The 22,781-nt window shown below is 37.9% G+C and overlaps 3 protein-coding genes and 1 long non-coding RNA gene across 8 annotated transcripts in view; 1 reads left to right on the top strand and 3 right to left on the bottom strand.

Moving 5' to 3' along the window:
• Positions 1–4,073, top strand: part of Mnd (L-type amino acid transporter minidiscs) — an 86,200-nt gene extending 82,127 nt beyond the window's left edge. For all 3 annotated transcript variants that reach the window (XM_076815045.1, XM_076815232.1, XM_076815139.1), the window contains exon 9: positions 825–4,073. In XM_076815045.1, the coding sequence (XP_076671160.1) occupies positions 825–886 (62 nt within the window). In that variant the 3' untranslated portion in view covers positions 887–4,073. The remainder of the gene's footprint in view (positions 1–824) is intronic.
• LOC143373119 (ubiquitin-conjugating enzyme E2Q-like protein 1) lies at positions 4,064–17,336 on the bottom strand. 3 transcript variants are annotated; one of them, XM_076820257.1, is made up of 4 exons: positions 16,965–17,336; positions 16,334–16,597; positions 10,405–10,812; positions 4,064–5,036 (listed from the first exon to the last, which is right to left on the bottom strand). In XM_076820257.1, exons 2-4 carry the CDS (start codon positions 16,580–16,582, stop codon positions 4,908–4,910), a joined length of 786 nt encoding a protein of 261 aa, XP_076676372.1. In that variant the 5' UTR covers positions 16,583–16,597; positions 16,965–17,336; the 3' UTR covers positions 4,064–4,907. The 3 variants fall into 3 exon arrangements, with proteins under 3 accessions (XP_076676372.1, XP_076676289.1, XP_076676203.1); XM_076820174.1 differs by having other exon boundaries at positions 16,334–16,862; positions 16,965–17,335; XM_076820088.1 differs by having other exon boundaries at positions 16,334–17,335.
• A 121-nt stretch (positions 17,337–17,457) lies between these two features.
• On the bottom strand, positions 17,458–19,402 carry LOC143372556 (transmembrane protein 231-like). Its single transcript, XM_076818895.1, has 5 exons — positions 19,204–19,402; positions 18,936–19,099; positions 18,729–18,851; positions 18,447–18,654; positions 17,458–18,367 (listed from the first exon to the last, which is right to left on the bottom strand). The coding sequence occupies exons 1-5, from the start codon at positions 19,340–19,342 to the stop codon at positions 18,105–18,107; spliced, it is 897 nt and encodes a 298-aa protein (XP_076675010.1). The 5' UTR covers positions 19,343–19,402; the 3' UTR covers positions 17,458–18,104.
• A 1,023-nt stretch (positions 19,403–20,425) lies between these two features.
• On the bottom strand, positions 20,426–22,381 carry LOC143374752 (uncharacterized). The gene is made up of 3 exons (XR_013086745.1): positions 21,496–22,381; positions 21,279–21,380; positions 20,426–21,179 (listed from the first exon to the last, which is right to left on the bottom strand). It is a non-coding gene; the product is annotated as an uncharacterized LOC143374752 (long non-coding RNA).
• Positions 22,382–22,781: the final 400 nt, after the last annotated feature.

The following is a 22,781-nucleotide window of genomic DNA, read 5'->3' on the forward strand; positions in this document are numbered from 1 at the left end:
ACTAATAATGGCAGGTTTTCAATTTTTTTTTCTCCCCCCCCCCCCCCCCCATATTTACCAGCGGCCATGTCCGTGATGGGGTAACCTGTTCTCGTTAGATCACCGAAGTTAAGCATCACGGGGCGGGTACTGGGGAAAGATGGGTGACCGGACCGGGGTTTCCCACCTCTCTCCCGGTGCGCCGCTGCTGCTGGGACCCGAAGGCGAGAGGAGGGAGAAAGGAAAATGACTAATGTTCGTTGGGCAATATAAGCAAAATGCTTGAAACGCCATCCTGTGTAAATGACGCAGGAAAAGCAAAAATACAAATACAATTTTTCAGAGTTCTGAAACATTTTTCTTATTTTTATATCCACTTCAACCCACAACTTCTCAAGTGAGTTTAGGTGCAATGACTGTGAAGACCATGGTCTGCACTGCATTATTGTTTCCTAATTCTTTTAAGTGGTTCGCACAGACCTTTGAAGTGCGGTACATAATAATCAGTTCGCTCAAAATAAGCAAGTGTCTGGTGACTTATATGCAGATGGAAGTGAACATGTATGTGTATCTGCATTCTTAATCATCGTAACTGCCCATACCTTCCTCCAAGAGAGTACTTTCCTATCCTTCGGTGCAACGTGCTCACATCTGCACAACTACTGATCTTGTTTCGCAAACGACTGGTATAGAATTCACACACACTCTATCGGGATTTGAGATTAGGTATTTCGCAATGCTCATACTGGATTTGAATACATTCTACCAGGCTTCAGCACTGCTTTCATTATGCTTGCTAGCAGCCATAGCTGCATGCGTAATAACTGTTTTGCTATTTGTTGCAGACAATTTCAACACAATATGCGCGAAACTGTTCATGTGCGTGCAAGAGGAGAAAACCAATTGACCACAAAGTGTCCTTTCATCCCTAATGTAGTTTTATACGAAATTCGTGTACTATGTACGTGCTGAATCAATCCAGCGATTTGCTTGCAATCGCGGCTGTTTATTGCGCAGATTGCGCAGAGACCAAGTAATAATCGTCTCTAATGAGCTGAGCACGACATTCCAGTAAAGTCTATTGCTTCCAGCAGAATTTCTATGTAAATGAACCAATTGTACGTACAACGGTGTTCAGGAACCATGTTTTTATACACAAGTATGTATGGCACGTACAATAAGATTTCCATCAGTTGTGTCAATTATCAAATTCCTCTATTAGTAGCAATAACGAATTTTATACCGACATCTACTCATAAGAATCGTATGACGTAACTACAGGATATTACCTAGATCTAATCTAAACGAATTATGTACCCCTTATTTCACGTTTACTTTTATTTATCAAATGTTCTTTTATTAATACAGGTTGTTTCAAAATTATAACTTACGTAAATTTAACTTGCTAATGGGACATGTAAAAAGGAGCAAAAGGATCTTAGTAAATATGCATACGTTCGGAATTGAGAATCACTTAAACACATTTTTCTACTTTTGTAAATTTGTAGGATTAGTCAATTGCTACTCTACGATACGCTGTATCTCCAAAATTGTACGAATCAATACCATCTGGGTATACTACTTAATTATCAAAATGGTATAAAATTAGAAACGATTGCTTTTCTAACATATGTTTATTGAGACTTCCTTCGTTCCCTTTTATGATTTATACTAGGTGCTTAAGGTTGGACCCACAATTCTGAAACACCCTGTATATATCCAGCTCACAAAATTGTATGTACATTGCATCTTGTAGATAACAGATCTACATCGAGTCATAAGACTGTTCAAAATATCCATTTTAGTACGAGTACCTAGAAAATGTTTTGTGTGGCGACCAAAATATAATTGACAACACGCAAGATGTTTGTCAACGCACACAGAATCTGTTCGGATCATGATCATGTGTCCAGGAAAATTTTATGCTCAATTAACTTCACCTGGTTTTCCTTATGAATAATCATGAATAATTACGTTTGAGTATTATAATGATTATTACAGTAATGGCAGATCTATCAAGTGGGCATGCATAATATTGTAATATAAATAACGTAGACCTGCATATTTAATATCTATTTAATTGTACATATATGATGCGAGTAATGATAAATTATTTATGATTATTCATATACCGACGAATTGTTTCGTTCGATAAGTGAACACTACTCGTATTGTGATTAAATTATTAATAACAAGTGTTACGTATCTGCCAAATCTGCCAAACTTCGTTGGTTGATTGTATTTATCAATAGGCTATTTATAAAATATCCAGTTTCATTTTTGTACTAACGCGAACCAAGCTTTTTTAATTCGTGTTTGTATTTCTTGCTATTGTTATTTTTAACTGTACCATACGTCTGGTCAAATTATGCATTTAAGTATAGGAAAATGAAATGACGGAATGACATTTTGCTCACCGTAGTAAGAAGTACCGAATACTTTATATAGGGAATGTAAAAGAATAGCTGCAAGAAGTAATATTTTGTACTCTGTGTATACTTGTATTCTGTGTATAACTGCACCGAGTATTTAAAAATGTTCGCAGTTGAATCTGTGTCATCGCTACAATCATTCAGTGATTCTTTTTCTTCTAAGAACACTGCGTTTGAGCAATTACAACGATCCGTGAATGTGTTCAACAAGATAATGACTGATGATGTGCCTTGTGTGTCGTGCAAGCAATGAAAATTATTCCTTAATGTAAATTGCCTGAAAAGACTAACATCTGTTCGGAACATATTGTTAAATGTATATAGTCTTTCGAACTTTATGCTGTTAAACAGCCCACATTACAGGGTCGCGTTAATTCTTTTGGAGGCCCTAAGCGCAACATCGTTATGAGACCTTAAGGGGACTAGGCAGTCAGATCGCTCGAGAATCAAGTATTTTTTGCGAATTAATTACAAGGAGATGAATACAAATTGTGACTAGTACTTTAGGGTAATGTTTGTTAATACTATAAACAGTAAAAGAAAAATTATTTGAATATATACATATGTATGACAGCGCTACAGTTGCCTGATACGTAGATGTTTTGTCTGGAGCCGCTGTAATTTTGCAGTGATTCTGACCGTAAAAAAATTGAATTGTGAAATATCCTCTGAAATTGATACTTTGTCCAGGCCCCCATTCTGCCCTTAACCTATTAGAAAAGAAAAAAATAAAAATTATAAGTATAGCGGTTGTAAAACGATAAATTTTAAAGAAATGTGATTTTTCACCAGGGAGAAGAGCCATTTTAATTTTTTTTTTGTCAAAATAGGAGTTTTTACAGACTTATGCTTAGGTTCAGGTCGTCACTTGACATGTTTCACATATGTAAATTTTTTTTCAAATCGATTTGTACCTCCGTTTTTTCGCAATCACTGCAAAACGAAGAGGAAATATGATTCCGAGAAAAACGCGTTTAAAGTTTCGAAAGAGGAATTAGCCTACCTTTTCGGCTGTAAAATCCATAATTTTGCGAATTGTAACACAAACCAAACGGCATTTTACTCGGGAAGGGCGGTACTTTCGAAAAGTGCAAAAAATCGAGATTATGACTGCCTAGTTCCCTTAAAAGAACAAGAGTATTTTAGTTAAATCAAATGCTGACACATTTTTAAAATGTGGCCCCATAGAGAGTGAGACCTAATGCGCCTTATGGTATGTGCGGCCCCAGCTCATACATTAAACTCTAATTGATGTTAGTTCTTTTTTTTACGAAGAGTGCATTTTCAACATTAAGTTCTGATATGAACTGGTGATTAGACCAATTTAAATGCAAATACATATATTGAGAGACATTGCTGTTGCCGCATTGACAGTGTGTGAATCATTGGTCCTAGATTGTAGTGGCTAATAGGTTTTAATACTGTGTTTCTTTACATTACAAATGAAATATAAAATCTTTTTTAAGAACTGCAAGATGTTAATTTACACAGTGATAACTCACTGTGTTTTGCACTGTGATGAATTTTAGATTTTTCATGACGAAATGATAAAGAAAGTAGTATGTCAGATATGCATGACAATGAGATACGTGCACAGATGTGAGAACTATAAGCTTTAGAATATTGTAACGATAGGCATAATAAACAATATATTAATTAGAACAGATATTTTTATTTAAATAATTTGTTGCTCGTTATGTGGAGGTAAAAACAGTTCAAACGAAGTCGTAAATTATAAATGGAATCTTTACTACAGTACAGTATGTTTTAAGTATTGGTATGTACAAATAATGTGACATAATTGTTAATGCCAGGGTAAATTGAAGAAATTATAATTACGCCTCGAAGTTATCAGTATTTCAGATATTGCAAAAGTTGCCTGCGGGATGAGACATAAAATTAATTCTACTTGACTTGTAGATTTCGACTATTAGTGGTAGTGTCTTGATGAGTGGCATTAAAGCTAAGACGCTGGAAGTTTCGGTAAATAAACAAGATGCTCTTCTATAATCTGCTAACATCATTGCATTACGTTTACTTTAGGTCAATTCATTTTTTCAATTTATATCCGTTACCTGTTTATGGTGTTAATTATCCTGATATTATGTTAATGGAAATTCTGTTTATTTGCAGGGTTGCTAATTTTAACCTTATCCTCTAGAGTCTAGAATAAGAGAGGACTGGAGATATGGAAGATAACACGTGTTATAGAAATTTCATCCGATTCATTACAAAACTGGCGCAAAACCGACTAACCCTCTCGATAATCTGGCTACGGTAAACTCCATCACCACCCATTCACCCTAGTGCTCCTTAAAAATTCGCTATCGTTTCCTCCATTCCTTTTTTAACTATTCTACAGTCATAATACGACTGTATGCTTACATAGAAAGAAAAAGAAACGAACGAAACTCGCGCTTAAAATCCTGCATCCAGCGGTTTCCCGTTCTCTGATAACATCCATGTGTTTCTCGTTTGTCGAAGTGTTTCAGAGGGTCAACCCTCGGCAAGCGGTGGTGTTACCCAACCGTACTTCTCGTGGGTTTTCACAAGACTCCTGAAGGATTCTTCGGCGGAGCGTCTGTTGAACTCTTTGTTCGTCTTTGACTTCCTCGCCACGCGACCCTGAATAATCCAACATATTTAAGGAACTTTACCAAACAATTTCACATTACCCCCTTGGGTGCTATGAGCGTACCAGTTCGTTCAATGCATGCGCTGTGTACGGGGAACGCCCATGTGCGTTCAGCGACTATGATTAAAAGATGCGCAGGGGTTGAAACGGTTCCGAGAATAACTGCTTCAAACTGTTATATATCGGTTCTAACTGAAACAGTTATGAAGAACCGATATTCTGAATAACTGTTACAAGGAACCGAAATTTCTGGCTATGTCGATTTCGGTTACGGTTCCGCAGAACCGATATTATATCGGTTTTATAACAGTAATGTATCCTATCTGCTACGCATCGGGTATGCCTAGCACGTTCCAAAATATTTACGATCAAAATCGCACTTTGTAAATGGAAATTCGATTTGTTCATAAGTCTTTTTATCGCTGGGCCTCTGGTGTCTTTCTTTTCAAAACTCCATCAATGCAGGAAAAGCCGAAGTGAAAGACAGCATCTGTAAATTAAGTATTGAAAAGGGAGATTCTAGATAGAGAGGCCCAACGATGAAGGATCTTATGAACAAACGCGAAGAGTGATTCTCTGAGTCGGAGGGTTTAAGACCAATTGGCCAGAGTCACTTGTATTCCTGAGCTAGTGGCGAGCACGTTGAATTTAATACAAAAATATTATATTTCGCAGCGAGACACGTTTTCGTCCTCGAGAAACTGTTTTTATTAAAAAAAGAATAGTTAATAATCTACATAATATAAAATTAGTAGTAAGTTTGTACATATTAGGAAAGTTATTGCTGTTAGTGTTAGCAATACCTTAAATTAAGTGTCAAATTAATATTAGTCGTAGTGTATAATAGTTATTAGTGATATTTAAAAACATATCGACATAATGGGCCGAAAGAAATGCGACATTGTTCGTCAGTATTTTGAAACGTGCGATGACAGAATGAAAATGCGATGTACAGTTGGAAGTTGCTCTGCAACAATTTCGGTATGTACATACAATTTACTTTGTTTAAATTTTTAGACACTTAAGGGGGCACGCCACATTAATAAGGGTTTAACTTAAACGTATCTTAAAAAAAAATTATTTCAAACTACTTTTGAGAATCAATTTATTCTTCACAGATTTATTATTTAATCATAATTTAAAAGGTGCTTACGCATGGTTGAGGCGAGCCCATAGCGAGAGTTTACTGTATAACCGATATATAACCGGAACCGAAACCGATATAAGCCAGAACCGTTTTCACTCATAACTGTTTCGAGAACCAAAACCGATATCATAACTGTTTTTAACCCCTGAAGATGCGACTAGGGGAGCGTTCGAATAGTCAGCACCCAAAGGGTTAATTGATTTTTTAATTTTATCGGGACAGTAGATTGTCTATGTCTATGATTTTGTAAAGTGTACAGTGAATGCTGAAAGTCACCATACATCTTATTACAATGAGAATAATAAATTTTTAAAAAAACTGAAAAAACGCGATAACTTTAAGGGCTGATTTCACCCCCGTCAGAGTGAATTTCCGTGGAGAAAGAATCTCAAGCATAAATGTGTTATGCTGCATATTTCACGTAGAACGTCGAACTACGGTTCTGGCTCTGACGCCATCTGACAAGGAAAGTTCGGTTACCCCAACATTCCAATTTTTTTTTAAACTGCAGATTTGTGGAGGACCTCAATAGAAGTATCAGGCAATTTTTTGTTTGTGCACATTTTCCGGTTCTCAGGGTGAAAACACTCCCTAAAGGTTAACGAGTGTGTTCCTATATTTCAGTATATGCATCTTGGAAACGATATATAAAAAAACTGTTATAAACAAAATTTAATGGTTATTTGTGCTGTATAAAACTATGTAATCAAATTGTTTAAAATTTATGAGGTGGAGAACATTTTCCTGTTTAAATAGCAAATCTTCAACAATTTGATTACACAGTTTAATAAGTTATAAAAAGCCGTTAAATTTTCATTGTGATAATTTTGTATATCTAGGGTCAGGTGGGCTAGAGTGTAACAAAAAAGTTAATAATGATTGTAGACAACGCAATGTAAAATAAATTAATTTTTCTTTTGGACTTAAACATTCAACAGTTTTGGTCCATCAAATCAGAATTAGCAGGTGTTAACAATTATCCTTAAAAGCTAATCAATTTGACCCTTTTCTGAGATCACATAATTGTTACATCGTGCCCCAGATCTGTGGTACAGTTTAGGAGCCTTAGGGGCACAATGTAACAGACTAGAACACATATATAACAATTGCACAAAATTTTCAAAATACCAATAAAATTCAAAAAAATCTTTAACTCAAATTATGCGTTATATCTTTTCAAGATGTTATCTGGATATGAATAAGAATGTGCATGACGTTTTGTCTTAGTTGCCATTTTAGGAAATGGCAATAAGTTACACTGTGCCCCCTACCGTATAAACATCAAAATATCAACTGCTATTTTATAAGGTTCGAATACCGGTAAACTTTATTGTTATATCAAGCAACTAATATATGTAGTTTGTTTACAAAATATTATTACTTACCAGAATTACTGTATGTTGGAATAGAAACAAAAATCTCTTTAAGCACGGAAAAACCTATTTTCATAGGTATTATCACGGGAAAGGTACGATGCCGACAAATGACAACTGAATCAAGGTGACGGCAGCTGCGTTTGTCACAAACGTAGAATGACGCAATAAAGATGTTACAAAGAAGCAGAAATACTTCCACTGTTATACTGTGCCCCGTGTTACAATCTACCTCACCTGACCCTACTATAGTTTTCAAGATATACAGGGAAGTAGGAAATCACACATTAACTTTTAAGGGGTGTTTTCACCCTGAAGAACCGAAAATGGACAGAAACGAAAAATCGCCTGAAACTCCTATTGAAGTGCTCTACAACCCCGCGCTGCTTTAAAAAAATCGTAATGTTCGGGTAACCGAGCTTTCCTTGTGAGTCAATTTTGCACACTTCCATGTGACCTTCTCCCTGGCACGCCACGCATAATTTCGCTTTACTGATGTCGTTACTGGTCTTTTTGAACTCCCAGTAGCTTCGCTTTCCGCCCTGAGCCTAAGCACTAACTCGTCGGTCTCTGTAGTACATACTACGTTTGAACGGGTTGTGTTAGCAACAAACTTACGTAGTACCTCAGTTCGTAGCGTGATTGCTGCGGTATCGGACGTGTGTTACGCGTTGTTTTTACAGTAAATAAAAATTTTTGTTATAGGACTTAATAACAGTTCGTGAGTACAATTATTTGCAAAATGCCAAAAAAAAAAACAAGACGCAAAATACGGGGTGATTCTCTAGCGAGAGTCGTCAAAGGCAATGTCGCCAGCAATCATGCGCCTCGCTGAGTTTCGTGGTCTTCGATACTCGAAACCAGCGGGACCATACAATGTTGCGCACTAAGTAGTGACGAATCTGAAGTTCTGCATTTCTAATCAGATCTTTGCGAAAGTGTCGTCGATCGATTCCTTAAGTTTTCCCGACGAAATTGGCACCAAAAACGATATAATTCGGACCATAATTAAGGAAATTAGATGGAAAATTGATTTGCATAACGTAAAATTAGCTTCGTCAAACAATAGTCCGATTCACGTGACATTTGGTACGATTTTCATTGCATAAACATAAGGAACCCATTTGTCTCACTGCCATATAGATTCGATGAAGAAAAAAAAAGAATTTCATTTTTCGCATAAGCTGTGAATCATTGCGTGAGCGACCGTCGAAACCCAACAAAGATGAAACGGCACCTCGCGGTCGAACGACAAATATAGCTGAAATCAAATCTCGTTAATTTTCGCGACGCTGCCAGCTCGCGCAAATTCAACTGATAATAGTTCATATAGTTTTAGATGCTGTGTTCCTTCCTCTATCTAACGCCATAAAAATCATCTCTCTACCTTTTTCCGTTCTCGAGCAGTAACGGCGCAACGGAGTTGCACTTTTCGTGACATCCAATTCTCACATTTGCCCCCCATACCCGTTGCGTAGGTATATAGTGCGGGAAAAGGCGTAGTTCTACGTCAAAAGAATTAAGTAGTACTCTATATTCACACGAAATTTCTTTAAAATCTGAATTTTCGGGTTGTGAACGTTTCCTTAGGCATTAAGCCCCGTTACGCACTTGCGACAAGTTGCCGGCAACTTGGTCGACAAGAGACTAGAAACCTTTGTTGTTCCCTACGACCAAGTGCGTACGAACTCATATATTCCCGTGTACTTCGTGGTCGTCAGCGACCTGGTCGCCAGCAACTTGTCGCAAGTGCGCAACGGGGCTAATACATCATTTTAGCCCCGTTGCGCACTTGCGACCAGTCGCCGACGACCACAAGGTGCATGGGGACATATGAGTTCGTACGCACTTAGTTGCGACGACCAGCGAGTCGTCCGCAACTACAAAAACGTGAGCGATGCACGGGAGACCAAGTGGTCGCGGCGACCAACGAGGTGCCTTGATTCCAATGCACGCGTTCACACGACGAGCGACTTTGTTGGCGACCAGACACCTGCAAGCAACGAAATGAGTTTCGACACGCAGAAATTTATTTTGCAAATTGAATCTCGAAAGGCAATTTGGGACTTGTCATATAATGAATACCCCAATCGTGATATTTAAAAAAAAATCAATAAGAAGAAATGGTGCATTTATTTGAGAATAAGAAAACCAGTAAACATTCCTTTTTGACGGCGTTCTTCCAAAATAGGATGCACCCAATATCGCCTCTTCTTTTTCTTTTTTTTTTCAATGTACTTCATAATTACAACAGTCTCCTCGACGTCCATTCTGTTTGGCGCTCTCTACAAAACGGATAGGTATCGAGTTGCTCGGTCTGGTCGGTTCGTTTGGTTGCCCAATTTCTGGTCTCTCGGCGACCAAGTTGCCGGCGACTGGTCGCAAGTGCGTAACGGGGCTAACACATCAGTGGAAAAATTATAATATGATGTACAGAGACTTTCTGAATTCACTATAGAAGCATCTTTTATTTAGATAGATCATGCTTAGGAATTAAGTGCTCTTTTCGGCCGATTTTCAGAAGCAACGCCCTCTTTCTCTCACTGCGCGTCTTAGCCACCGCGGCTGCCGCGCTGTTCGGAGCTCCTCAGGCCAGTACCCACCATGTGAACCGCGCGTGGCGCGTTGACAAAATAAAAACGCATCGACAATCGTACTCTCTGGGACGATGTGGAAACCTATTGATACAATGTCGCCCTATTATGCCACGCGCGGTTCACGTGGTAAGCGCCTGAGGTGGCTCGAGCGTTACGACCGTCGCGGGGGCCAAGGCGCACGGCGGGAGAAAAGAGCACTTAATTCTCAAACCTGAAATAGACAAAGTTAAAGGCGTTTCACCTGGCCTTTAACGATGCTGGCGGCGAATTGCGTTATCACAGCCTCGATCGTGTACGCGCTAGCCCATCCTCTGGGTGTGAGCAGCTCCATACAGATAGCACCACCCTCCATCACGAATCCTTTCTCAATACGGGGCGAAATAACGCGCATAAAAGGGGGCGCGAACGGGAAGTTCTCGGGGAATACCACGTGCAGAAGTATGTAAGGTATATTAAGCTCCCTCATGTCGGCTGCTAATTCACTCTCCGGATCGATTTTGTGCAGTCTCACGTGCCACTCGAAAAGATTGTCGTTGACCAGCTCCGCAGTGAAGGTCGACTCGAGCCGATGCTGCGTCCTCTGGATCTCGCTCAGCTCCTTCATTAGACGACGCAGGCGAACCCTCTTGTCTGGCACGACGACAGTGCTCTAGAACAATTTTACAATCCCGATTATTATACTATATTAACGATAGAAGCTACAGGGTAGATAAATTATGTTCCACAATTGTGCTTAAGTATTGTTGAAATTAGTGATACCACAGTTGTTTCAGGCAGAGTTGCGGAATAACGAAGAAAACATTGTACAGTGGTTATAATTATTATGTGCAAGAAAGACATATTATTATTATTATTATTATGCAGCTCTGTAGGCGAAAACCTTTTAGACATTAAGGTTGGGGGCACACGAGCGTTTTTTTCGACGTCCGTCGCGACGGATCTCAATTTTAACGGACGTACTTGTGTAATGTACTGACCCTTTACTTATCTGGCTATCTCTGCAAACATGAATCGGAGTAACTACTTTTTAGCTATGTAAACTACTGCTGCGTAAATGTAAACACTGCGTCATCCCTGCGACCCATCGTCATGTTAGCTAATGCGTCACCTACCCAAAATCCTGCAGTTCTGCCCTATCCCGTCATCCCCTCTCTTACATTCCTACACCTTTAAAATCACATTGCATTCCCTTATTCAAGAGCATTACTGTTTCAAGAGCCACCAGTCTCAGTCACGGAGTCCAGTTCGAAACAGTTGAATCTCCAATATCTTTAATTTAGTTGAATAAATATCTTTATAAATATTATTCATAAAAGGTAGTTCAATTATCCTTCTGTCCATTACACGTGTACCCCGGACATGAGCGTTGATTCTTTTGCGTCAGTTCAGTACGTGACGTACTTATATTTGAAGAACAGGCGAAAGCATTCATTCACGCATTCCCCACTCGCGCACAATAAACTATTCATTTATAACCCACACATTTTTTTTTGCTATAGTTAAACCGGCGGCTTGGTCGGTAAGAAACCAGAAACCATTGTTGTTCGCCGCAACGCCGTGCGTAAAGCCTCGTGGCCACTAGCAATGTCAGCACTGTGTAAACACGCCTGAGAGTAACTCTAGCAAGTTCTAATTACTTGCGACAGTTGGTCTCAGCAAGTGAATTCTGTCATAGTGTAGACACCCGATAATCTTTCTCTCACAGAGAAAGATTTTACTTCCAAACGAATTGGAAATTTTTGGCGAGAGTAGAAAGCAAATAGGTGGACCATAGTATTCGGTCTCGAATCTACGTGCACGCCAGCATTTTTGTGTCAGTTTTACTGATGCTCGATCCAACTAATTCTAACAGATAGCCAAATACTTCTGCTGTCATTCGCAAGACATTGGCCAGTTGACGAGGATCTTCCGATCTTAATTCGGACATCAGTGATTTGTGAGTTCCAAGATCACATCTTCTTAAAATCCAATCTCTCGTCCAAATTCGTTTTTTCTTTTGTTAACAAAAGTAACACTGTACATGCAGCAGCATATCTTGTTTGTTGCACTGACATTTTAATATACACTTTACGTATTCACTACTCGATTTCGACTCTCAGGGCTCAGGAGTAACCCTGCAGTGTACACACGCAAGACATATTTTCCTCAAGATTTTTCTCGCCACTACTTGCAGGCAAGAACTTGCGTAAAAAAATGCTGTAGTGTAAACACTCATGCAAGTTTCTTGCGCAATAAATGTCGCAAGTTTATTGCTAGTGGCCACGAGGCTTAAGGACTCGTATTCTCGTGTACATACATACCTCGTGGCCATCGGTGACTGATCGATATTGCGTAGAATTTTACAGAACGATGACCACGCGACAGATCACTGACGGTACGTTCGTGTGCCGTGCTACATTCACAAGTATGTAGGGTTGCAATAATTGCCAAGCATTGATACGGGACGTTTAAGTGCTAAGTAAATAAAACATGAAAAGAGTGGGTAGGTAATGGTTTATTTGACTCTGTGAGTATAGTGCCTCTACGAGCTATAGTGACTTAGGTGCGAGGTCACTCAGTAGGGTCTTAATCGATACCCTGCTGGGTACGGGTCGCCAAACGTGCCCCCTACTCCCTCTTGCAGGACTGTGTTTAGGGAAGACCAGGACAAAACCGGGGTCCTAAAGGGTAAAATCTCCAAAATTACCTGAAGCATGCAGTGATTTCAATTTAAAATAAGTTGTTAATATAAAATAATTTATATTGCAACTGTTCTAATGCTGTACATATACTTTACTACAATGGATTTGTATTTAATATCTGCTGACAATGAGACAATTTTTAATAGCCAGTAGCAAAGCTTAATCGATGTCTTTTAATAATGATAATCAATTTCTTTTTTATTTTATTAAAATCGAAATTGTAACACTTAATCTCTTTGTCCTGGTCTTCCCTAAACAGAGTCCTGCAAGAGGTCACGTTTAGCGGCCCATACCCAGCAGGATATCGGTTAACACCCCGCGGAGTGGCCTCACACCTAAGTCACTATAGCTCGTAGAGGCACTATACTAGTAAAATACGGTCACGGGAACAGTGAAATACGGTACGTCTGGCAAGCCTATAAATTTATATAATGCAAAACGTGCGTCGACGTGTTCCATCGTCTGTTATAGCATAAATACGTCGTTTGAAAAATTAACGCACGTTGCACCGTCCGTTGAAAGTAACGTACAGTTCCTAGTGTGCGGGCTCTAGTATACTGCAATGTATATCTGCAACGCACCTTCGTCACGTCCGTCGCGACGGACGTCGAAGCAACGCTCGTGTGCCCCCAGCCTATTATTTTTTAGTAACATCGTAACTTCAACATTCATTTTGTAGTCAACACTTAATTTGTTGCGGCCGCGTCGTGAAAACACGCCGAGGAATTTCCGCACAGTTTTGGGGTACGTACATAGATACTTTCACGTGAATATTTTTGGAAAAGCACAGAAACTATTGTCAAAGAGTTCCCGAATGTTTACTTTGAAACCAACTCGAACTCGAAGTTCGTTTTATATTTTAACGCTTCAGCGACCCGTCGCGCCGCGCCAAAGGCAGTCGAACCTGGGATAAGTTATTTATTAACGAAAATTTGATTTTCTATATTTTCTACTATATCTTTATGAGAGGTTTACCAATGTATTAGTGAGGTTTCACCCCACTCGGACTGTTTTCAATCATACGTGATGCACAATTGACCTACGGAATTTAATAGTGATTCCAATTACGTATGATTAAAAATAGTCGAAATGAGATCGTGTTTGGACTGATTTTCATCGTAAAACCGTCGCCCGTCTATTCGTAGTACATATTTTCATGAAGAACTAATAGAGAATGTAAAAATTTGAATTTAATTTGAATTCGCGACTCGAGAAAGTCTAACCATCTTGTTGGAACGGCACTTCGTAAAACCTGATGCCATTCACGGAACAAAGAAAAAGAGAATAGCCAACTAACAAGGGTATCTTCCAGTGACGTAGCCTGGACCGCTTGTGCCCTGCGTAACAAATATATTAGTAAAATAGTTATAAAGTTGCTCAGTAAAAACATTAATTTAGCGCATTTTTTGTTTTTTTGAAGTCGATTTTAATTTTTTTTCAATTTTTTACTTTGTACTTTTTAGTTATTTAAGTCATACAACTACATTTATTTAAATAATATAATATATATTATAATATAAATATAACATGCAATACAATATATATCTACCCTATATCTATAAAATCATATGTGACGACGATTTCATTGTTTTCTATCGATTTTGGCACGTTTTCTGTAACGCTTTTAGGCCGGTATTCATAGTCGCTACTTATTCTTAAGCAAATGCTTAAGCATGCGGTATCCTCTACTAACCTAGTAGCTAGTAAAGGATGCCAAATGCTTAAAGCATTTGCTTAAGAATGTTATGTTATGTTTTATTGTTTTCCTGCGTTTTAAGCAGGATGGCGTTTCAAGCTTATTTTTGCTTATATTGTGCCCAACGAACTATAGTCCCATTTTTTCCCCCCTCCTCTCTCCTTTGGGTCCCAGCAACAGTAGCGCACCGGGAGAAAGGTGGGTCTCCCATCTTTCTCCCAGTATAGTGCCTATACGAGCTATAGTGACTTAGGTGTGAAGTCACTCAGCGGGGTCTTACCCGACACCCTGCTGGGTACTGGCCGCTAAACGTGCCCCCCTACTACCTCTTGCAGGACTGTATTTAGAGAAGACCAGGACAAAACCGGCGCCTTAGAGCCTTAGAGCCTTAGAGCCTTAGAGCTCTAGGTTATGTCCTGGTCTTCTCTAAATACAGTCCTGCAAGAGGTAGTAGGGGGGCACGTTTAGCGGCCAGTACCCAGCAGGGTGTCGGGTAAGACCCCGCTGAGTGACTTCACACCTAAGTCACTATAGCTCGTATAGGCACTATACACCGCCCCGTGATGCTTAACTTCGCTGATCTAACGGGAACCGGTGTTTTCCATCACGGCTACGGCCGCTGGTAATTTCCTTAAGAATAAGTAGCGACTATGAATACCGGCCTTAATGTCACGTTTTTTGTAACGCTACAAATTGGGGATATTATAAATAATACAGATACGTGTTTGGTGTTCTTCCCGTCGTCATTTATACAGGTTTAATGGAATACTGTTCGAATTTGAAATTCAAGTTTATTTGAAATTTAAGTTCATGTTGTGGTTTAAAATAATAACCAAAAAACCATGCAAGTCATTGTTTTTAATCGACCCGTTCTTTGTAACGCTTTAAAATGGAGGTTACTGTAAGTCACGCAGATGCGGTGAAGATCACGGTTAGGTCGCTATATTTTTATGCGTGATTAATTCAATTTTTCGACCACTTTTTATAGGTTTCTAAGGGTTTGTCAATTATATATTATATACCTCATTGTGTCGATAAGGTAGAGAATGACATGAAAATAATTCATGTTGAAATAAAAAAGATATGTTTGTTATATGTTACAACGTAGAGGGGACACGATTCCGAGCGATCGTTTTCGCTCCTTTCTTGCCGATGGCGAGAGCGAGATGGAACGAGAGCGAATCAAAGGGACTGAAAGCGAGCAGGAAACGGTACGAGACAGACGCCGCGTTGATATTTTGTCTCGCTTTGTTTTCGGACGCCTGGTACTCCGTCCTTTGTCTGTCCGCGCATACAATGTATTATAATGAAACAGATTTCTTATTTTTCGGTGTAACTTCAAAACTGCTTGACCGATTTTGATAATTCATTATCCACGACCTAACTTGATTGAAGCCAAACTAAATGCAATAAGTTTCACCAAAATCGGTTCAGTAGTTACGGAGAAATTCGCGGACGAACATAATACGTATTACATACATACAAACACCTCGAACTGAGAACCTCTTTCTTTTTGAAGTCGGTTAAAAATAATCACACCCTTGGGGCACGTCACTAGCGCCCCTTATGCTTACGGCACTGGTACCCTCCGTTTATCGTTCATCCTTTCGTAACTTTCTTTGTGTTAATCAGAAGCAACTATCATGTTTAGTGGCCCAAGAAAGGGTTTCAAATGTCATGGTCATGTCGTTATGAGCGTCTGCCATGAAAAGCTTTACTTACATACTTTCCACATCATTTTCATCGACTATAAATTATAAATGAAAATCCACTTTAAAAGATGAGATAGTTACCTGAGCAGAGTTCCCAGCAGATTTCTTCGATTTAAAGAAGCAACTGCCGTGGTTGGAGTTACTGGCACCTGAGTTCTCAGGTAACCCACCGTCGGAAGGTGTCACTGCGTCAGGGCGATGCCTGCTTAGAAGTCTCCTCGACGGGGAACTCGTAGAACTACTTGCTCCTTCCTGCTCGGCAATTTTTTCAGAGGAGCGAAAGAATTTCCGAAGTGCTGCTACCACCTTCTCCTTCGATCTTGTGGACATGATTCCCTCGTAATCCTGTTAACACTTTGGATGCTGTAAACACTTAGAAGAGGTCAGTTGAGATCGTAGCACCGTAAGGGTTATCATTCTGTAACGTCACTTGGCAGAATGGAGCATCGGCGTTTGTCAAAATAATAATTTGCGTCGTAATTATCGAACTGCGGGCGAGCATTTTCATCTATAAATTCCTTCGACAAATAAATTCTGCGCAAAATCTTTCGGCTCAGTTCTATTGTTTATCAGCATCACTTTAGGAATCCATGTAGGATGTCATCTTCCTCTAACGAATCAAATTTAAACGAGAATCTATAGTTGCGCAGAACGCGAGAATCTCACGTTATCGTTAAGATACCTGGAAACCATGTAAAAACGCAAGTGTTACCGTTATAAAAAGGACATCCGATAAAAGTTGCTAGAAGGTACAGTGAACGTCGCAACAGTTCGTCGCGGAATTCACGGGTTCGGTAGTTTGGTTCTCTTTCACTGGTCACTGTTCAGTGTTCACTCTTGCACAGAACGGTCAGGGGTTATTCCGCGAAGGCGCGTCTAATCGTTTGGAAGGAATCATTTTTACGTCGCTGGTATGAATCACATCGCCGTTGCGTTAAATATCCCGAGGAATGGATGTTAATTCGTGTAAGACCTGTGTATCAAATGCAAAGGCACGAGAGAGGAGAGACACAGTGAATACAATAGAATAACGCGCAGTCTCCACCCTCATTGAACTCGTCTAGCGCGTGGTTCGTAAAGGGTTGCTACCTCCTATGGACAGGGCCGTCTTACTAACCGTCACCTGTTACCCGCTAAATATTTATTAAACCCGAAAAAATTTGCCTCCTTTTCCATTCATAGGTTATGGAAAATATTTCAGAGTATATACTTATTTATTATGTATTATGTCGATATTATTATATTAGTATGTTACATGTTTGTAAGTATGTGTATATGGGAATGAGAATAGCGTGTTTAGGAAAATATAGAAAACTTTAGACACTTCCATATTCTTGATTCCTTAAGCAGATACTGTATGTACTTTAAGAATCCATCTCGTAAGGTCTGGCAAAGTTAACACAAGTTGTCACGCTTTTTCTCCGAGTCTCATAGGCTCCTTCTAAGATCATATAGGGCGTTCCAGAAATGCTGTTGTAAAGTCAGCTGATTAATGAAACTGCTACTACACAATGGAAAGAAATGAAGCTTTTTAATACATCTGCTCTTCTGCAGACTAATTATGAGGGTTTTATATTATTCTCTGTTCAATACAATTAATGTACATATAATAGAAAGACGGATGTTTTGAAATACAGTTCGTACCCTTTCTTTTGAAACTGCTTCGCTTCATTTAAACAAAGGGCTCTTTTTTGAGAAAATTTGTGTATTCGATAACGAGTATATGTAGGTATATTCGAATATACACTTAATTAAATCCAATCCGAATTTAATGAATGAAATTTAAGTACATAAATAGTTAAGAAACATGAAAGACGCAATTCGCGAAAAGGAAGCGATTAAAATAATTTAATTATTTATTTCTCCATGGGACTACAATGTAACAGTTCAAATATCGATTAGAAAATAAGAAAATCAGAATATGTTTTGCTATGTAGCCAAGAATAACAAGACAAGATAAATACTGAACCCATGCCCATTTTAGTTCTTCCCATATGCTAGGCTGATAATAAATTAAATGTTCTTTGTACATTAGTTCTCCAAGAATGACTACCACATCTTCACTAGTGTGACCCACTTGTTTTGTTACATATTCGTTGCTTATTTTAGCTGAAACTAAAGTAAGTTTTTATGATTCACTTTATTATCTCTCGCTTCCAATTCGGAAACAATGCTAAGAGATTTTGTTACTAACACTTCTTTTGTAAATTTTGCGTAAGCAATTCTTCCAACGAATGGTCAACCATTTCGACAGTGTCGTTGTACGTTTCGTACAAACTTTCAGTGCTCAAGAGGCCTCTCTGTTGCAATATTAAATCTCCGAGAAAATGTAATTTTTGAATATCCTCGTGCAGTTCAATATCAAACGTAGCAATAGATTCTATTTTCATCTGAAACAATTCCTGCAACATATCATAAGTATCGGTATTTTAAACTAACCACGCGGTAAAGAATACAGATATAGCAGAGCTTTTACCTTTAATCTAAAATGAAAGAAAAATAAAAGCTTTAGAGACTTGATTGGTTTGTCTGTATAAAAATGGGCCTCAAACTTTAAAATGTCCTTTTTACCATTGCTATTTGTATCTAATTCTTGAACCTAAAAGTTTAATAATCATTTAAACTTTAATTAAACAATAGCTATCCAATTTTTAAAAAAATTGCAATCGCATAAGAATAAAACCTTTATTAATATACAGTCATCTGCAATTCCATTGTTTTTGTATGTTGTAAACGTTGAACAAACTATGGGATTAACGTTATAATCTCTGTACCCTAACAACAGGTATTTATAGCCGAACAATACATCGGATGCTTCTGTATACACACGATTTTTCAAACTGAAGCCTAAAAATTAAAGTATCGTAAATCTCTCCATATTGTTCGATTATGTAAAATGTAAAATAAACAATCGAAATAGGAAGAATAAAATACTACAAATGTATACCTACCTCCTGCATTATAAATAATAAAAAGCGGTGTAAGCAACGACAGTGTTATAAAAAATAATACGATAAAAAAGCTTAGAGAACATATTTTAGTTTTATATTTGTAATTCGCTGAACTTGTAAATATTTCGATGGCAGCCATTGTGACGCGTTGCCTTGACAACGGCTTACAAAATAGAACATGTTTACTGAGTAATTTGTGTAATTTGGAGTTAGTAGAGGTTATGATAACTTTCGTAAGAAACGTAAACATCTTTTCAAAGGACTTCAACATAATATTCAATAATAATTATGTACTTACATTCGTACTATTATTTTGCATCCAGATTAATAGAGTACCCCACAAAATTATCATTTTTTAAAAAAAAAGGTACAAAAAAGAGAGGCAAGTATATAATCCGATCAAAAAGAATCTTATTTAAAAACATTGTCGTAAATTAATATAAATTTATTAATGTGCTATATTTAACTTTACAAAAGTAATGATATACAAAAATTGCGCCAATTATCACAATGGCTATTTATACAAAGAAAAAATGTATTAAATAATATTAAGCAGATATATTTTTATACAAATAAATATTTTAATACGAATAAATATTTTATTCAAAATACTTGGCGCTGCTCTCCGAATTGGTTTTGCTAAACTGAATAAATGTGTATAAATTGCATTAAGAACTTTTTCTTTCTTTCTTGTCTCAGTGCTGTCTTGTCTTGTTTTATTTATTAACCAAGACAATTAACATTTTTTTTCGGTTTCGCACCGCCAAGTATTTTGAATAAAATATATATTCGTATTAAAATATTTATTTGTATAAAAATATATCTGCTTAGTATTATTTAATACATTTTTTCTTTGCATAAATAGCCATTGTGATAATTGGCGCAATTTTTGTATATCATTACTTTTGTAAAGTTAAATATAGCACATTAATAAATTTATATTAATTTGCGACAATGTTTTTAAATAAGATTCGTTTTGATCGGATTATATACTTGGCGCTCTTTTTTGTACCTTTTTTTAAAAACAGGTAATTTTTTGGGGATTTCACACATTTTGTAGTGTTTATTGATGACTGGATAATTTTTTCACCGCCTCGGGGTTATTTTTTTTAACAATATATTATATTGTCATCCAAACTACGCACGCCTGCAAAGCTACAAGACAATTGGATTCGTGGAATTGGTTTAAATTTGAGTTTTCAGATATGAAGCAAACAGAGGATCAAAGCTGAATAGAATCGTTTAATTAATATAATACTATGCCACAATAAATTTTTTTTCTCTGACGTAGATCACACTGCATCATCTTCTGCTTCGATTATCTGTAAATATATAAAAGCCACATTTTTTAGTTACAACCTAACGTAGAACTTATAGAAAAAGGGGGGACTTTTGCTATAGTAAGTGTAGAGACTACATAATGTGTCCGAAGGAGGTGAGAGTGTATGGCAGAAAGTCTTGTTGGAGGAAATTTAAATGCTAATGGTAATTTAGCGAAAATGAACAAAGAGATCCAATATTTTTAACGCACAATTTATTGATGTTGCAATAAAATTAATTTAGTATGTTTATTGGTGAATTGAAATATTGTTAATGGGAAACTAATAAAATTAATCAATAGCGTGGGAACTACTGTGGATTTTAATTAATAATGTATTACGAATATCTTTCACAAAAGATTGGAAAGTATCGGGAGATGCGTTTTCAGTGTACTTTCGTCACTAATGTGACTTACTCTACATTGCAAGCAGTACGCCATAATTTTTTTAATTCTTAATGCTACGCTAATTTGAAAAATTTTATCGATTTACCTTATTTGACAAATTTCCAGAAACTTGTGCAAAACAAGATGCTTCTCTGTCTATCTAACCTTCTTCGGACAACCTCCAAGCCTGTGCGTCCCCTTCATTTCTATCGGAGCCTGTGCGTCCCCTTTATTTCTCTCCAAGCTTGTGCGTCCCCTTTACTTCTATAAGCTTTATATAGAAACTCTAAATTAAAAATGGCTTACTGGTATAAGAATATCTGACAATTTAAATGCAATTTGTTACAATATATTATTATTTTGTACATGCCTGGTATAAATTTCTAGAAACTTGTGCGAAAGAAGATGTTTCTCAGTCGAACCTTCTCCGGGCAACTTTCAAGTCTGTGCGTCCCCTTCGTTTCTAGAAGCTCTACGTAAAAAATGTATTAAAAAATTTTGGCGACTTACCTTGTTAATTGAGACAATAATTCAGTGTCCTACATGGTATAAAAACTCGTGACATTGGAAAAATGTTAACTACTTACCATATTTGACACTTGGCAGGTTATGATGGTTTGACACTATATAGCTAGATTATGTTTACCTTGACAGTTATGCTGGTCTGGCTGTCACGTGATAATAATTTGTTACGCGATAGGCCGAAACCTTCATCCAATGAACGACGTGCCTGAGAGACATTTCCTCTCCCTTCCATGTTCCCCTCTTGCCCACACTTGAAGATGGAGAAAAATCTCTTAACATAAAATTCGGCAAATTGCAACTTCCCTGCTGGAACAGCCAGTTAGAACCGCGTTGAATTTTGATCTGGATCTATCTGGTTCAATGCGGTGCTACCTGGATTTTCAAGCAGTGATTTGTGCCAGTTCAAAAACGAATCCGGTTCAATGCGGATATCCAGATCGATGGATGAAACAGGATTTGCATGTGCGAAATTTATCAATTTCTATCAGGAACTGCCATTTGTATAAACCCGGAAGTTTCGTATCTGAAATTGCGGATCAAAAAACTTACGAATTCGATCTGGAAATGCCACAAGCTCTTTCGAGTCCGTCGCGATCCGGATTGGCAGAGCAAATAATTCACGGGATGCATACCGTCGAGATTTTTACATGCATATCCGGTTTGAAACCGATAGAAAATATTTCATCGGGTTCAATCTGGAATTTACGGGAAGAAAACCGCATCAATCCGGATTTAAAATTTTTTAATGCGGTTCTAACTGGCAGCTCCAGCAGGGTTTACATCGGAATATCTCAGCTCATAAGGCACGTAGGAACAAAACGAAGACACTTTTCTTATGTAAATCAAACCCAAGCTATCCATTAAGACCATTCAAAACTTAAACGAATCAGCCGTTATTGAGATTCGATAATCGCAGGGTTTTTCCAAAAACTGCCCGGCGTAATATAGCCACGGTAGTGTCTCGCGCTGCGCATATACCTATATACATATACTTGACGCGAGACACTACCATGTCTCTTGATTATTTATTAAACAATAAAAAAAGTACACAATGATCATATAGGTAGATTCTAGCTAATAGATAGAAATAATTATATAGTAAGTGTAAGCGGGGATTTGTATTATTATGGACATGGTAAATGGTTATACCGTATTCTACAGATTATATAATTTCGCACTTTGAATATTCCCGCCCAGGCTTGCCCACCAACATTTTCCTGGGCAAACTTATTAGGGAGGGGGAACACCTACAGGAGTGGTGGTAATGTGTGCGTGAAACGCCATGATGGGACGAACCGGCACACAGGGAGCGGCGGGCTCCAGCTACGCTGATGGAAGGGGAAACACC

Source organism: Andrena cerasifolii, chromosome 1 (assembly GCF_050908995.1).
Source record: "Andrena cerasifolii isolate SP2316 chromosome 1, iyAndCera1_principal, whole genome shotgun sequence".
NCBI lineage: Eukaryota > Metazoa > Arthropoda > Insecta > Hymenoptera > Andrenidae > Andrena > Andrena cerasifolii.

Coding starts and splice junctions, on each gene's coding strand:
- LOC143373119 (XM_076820257.1), bottom strand. CDS start 16,582: ATGTCCACAAGATCGAAGGAGAAGGTGGTAGCAGCACTTCGGAAATTC. Junction 10,813..16,333: donor CTGCTGGGAACTCTGCTCAG/GTAACTATCTCA, acceptor AAATTGTTCTAG/AGCACTGTCGTCGTGCCAGA. Junction 5,037..10,404: donor CCAGCATCGTTAAAGGCCAG/GTGAAACGCCTT, acceptor TGGATTATTCAG/GGTCGCGTGGCGAGGAAGTC.
- LOC143372556 (XM_076818895.1), bottom strand. CDS start 19,342: ATGGCTGCCATCGAAATATTTACAAGTTCAGCGAATTACAAATATAAA. Junction 19,100..19,203: donor TATTATTTATAATGCAGGAG/GTAGGTATACAT, acceptor TTTAATTTTTAG/GCTTCAGTTTGAAAAATCGT. Junction 18,852..18,935: donor ATGACTGTATATTAATAAAG/GTTTTATTCTTA, acceptor TTAAACTTTTAG/GTTCAAGAATTAGATACAAA.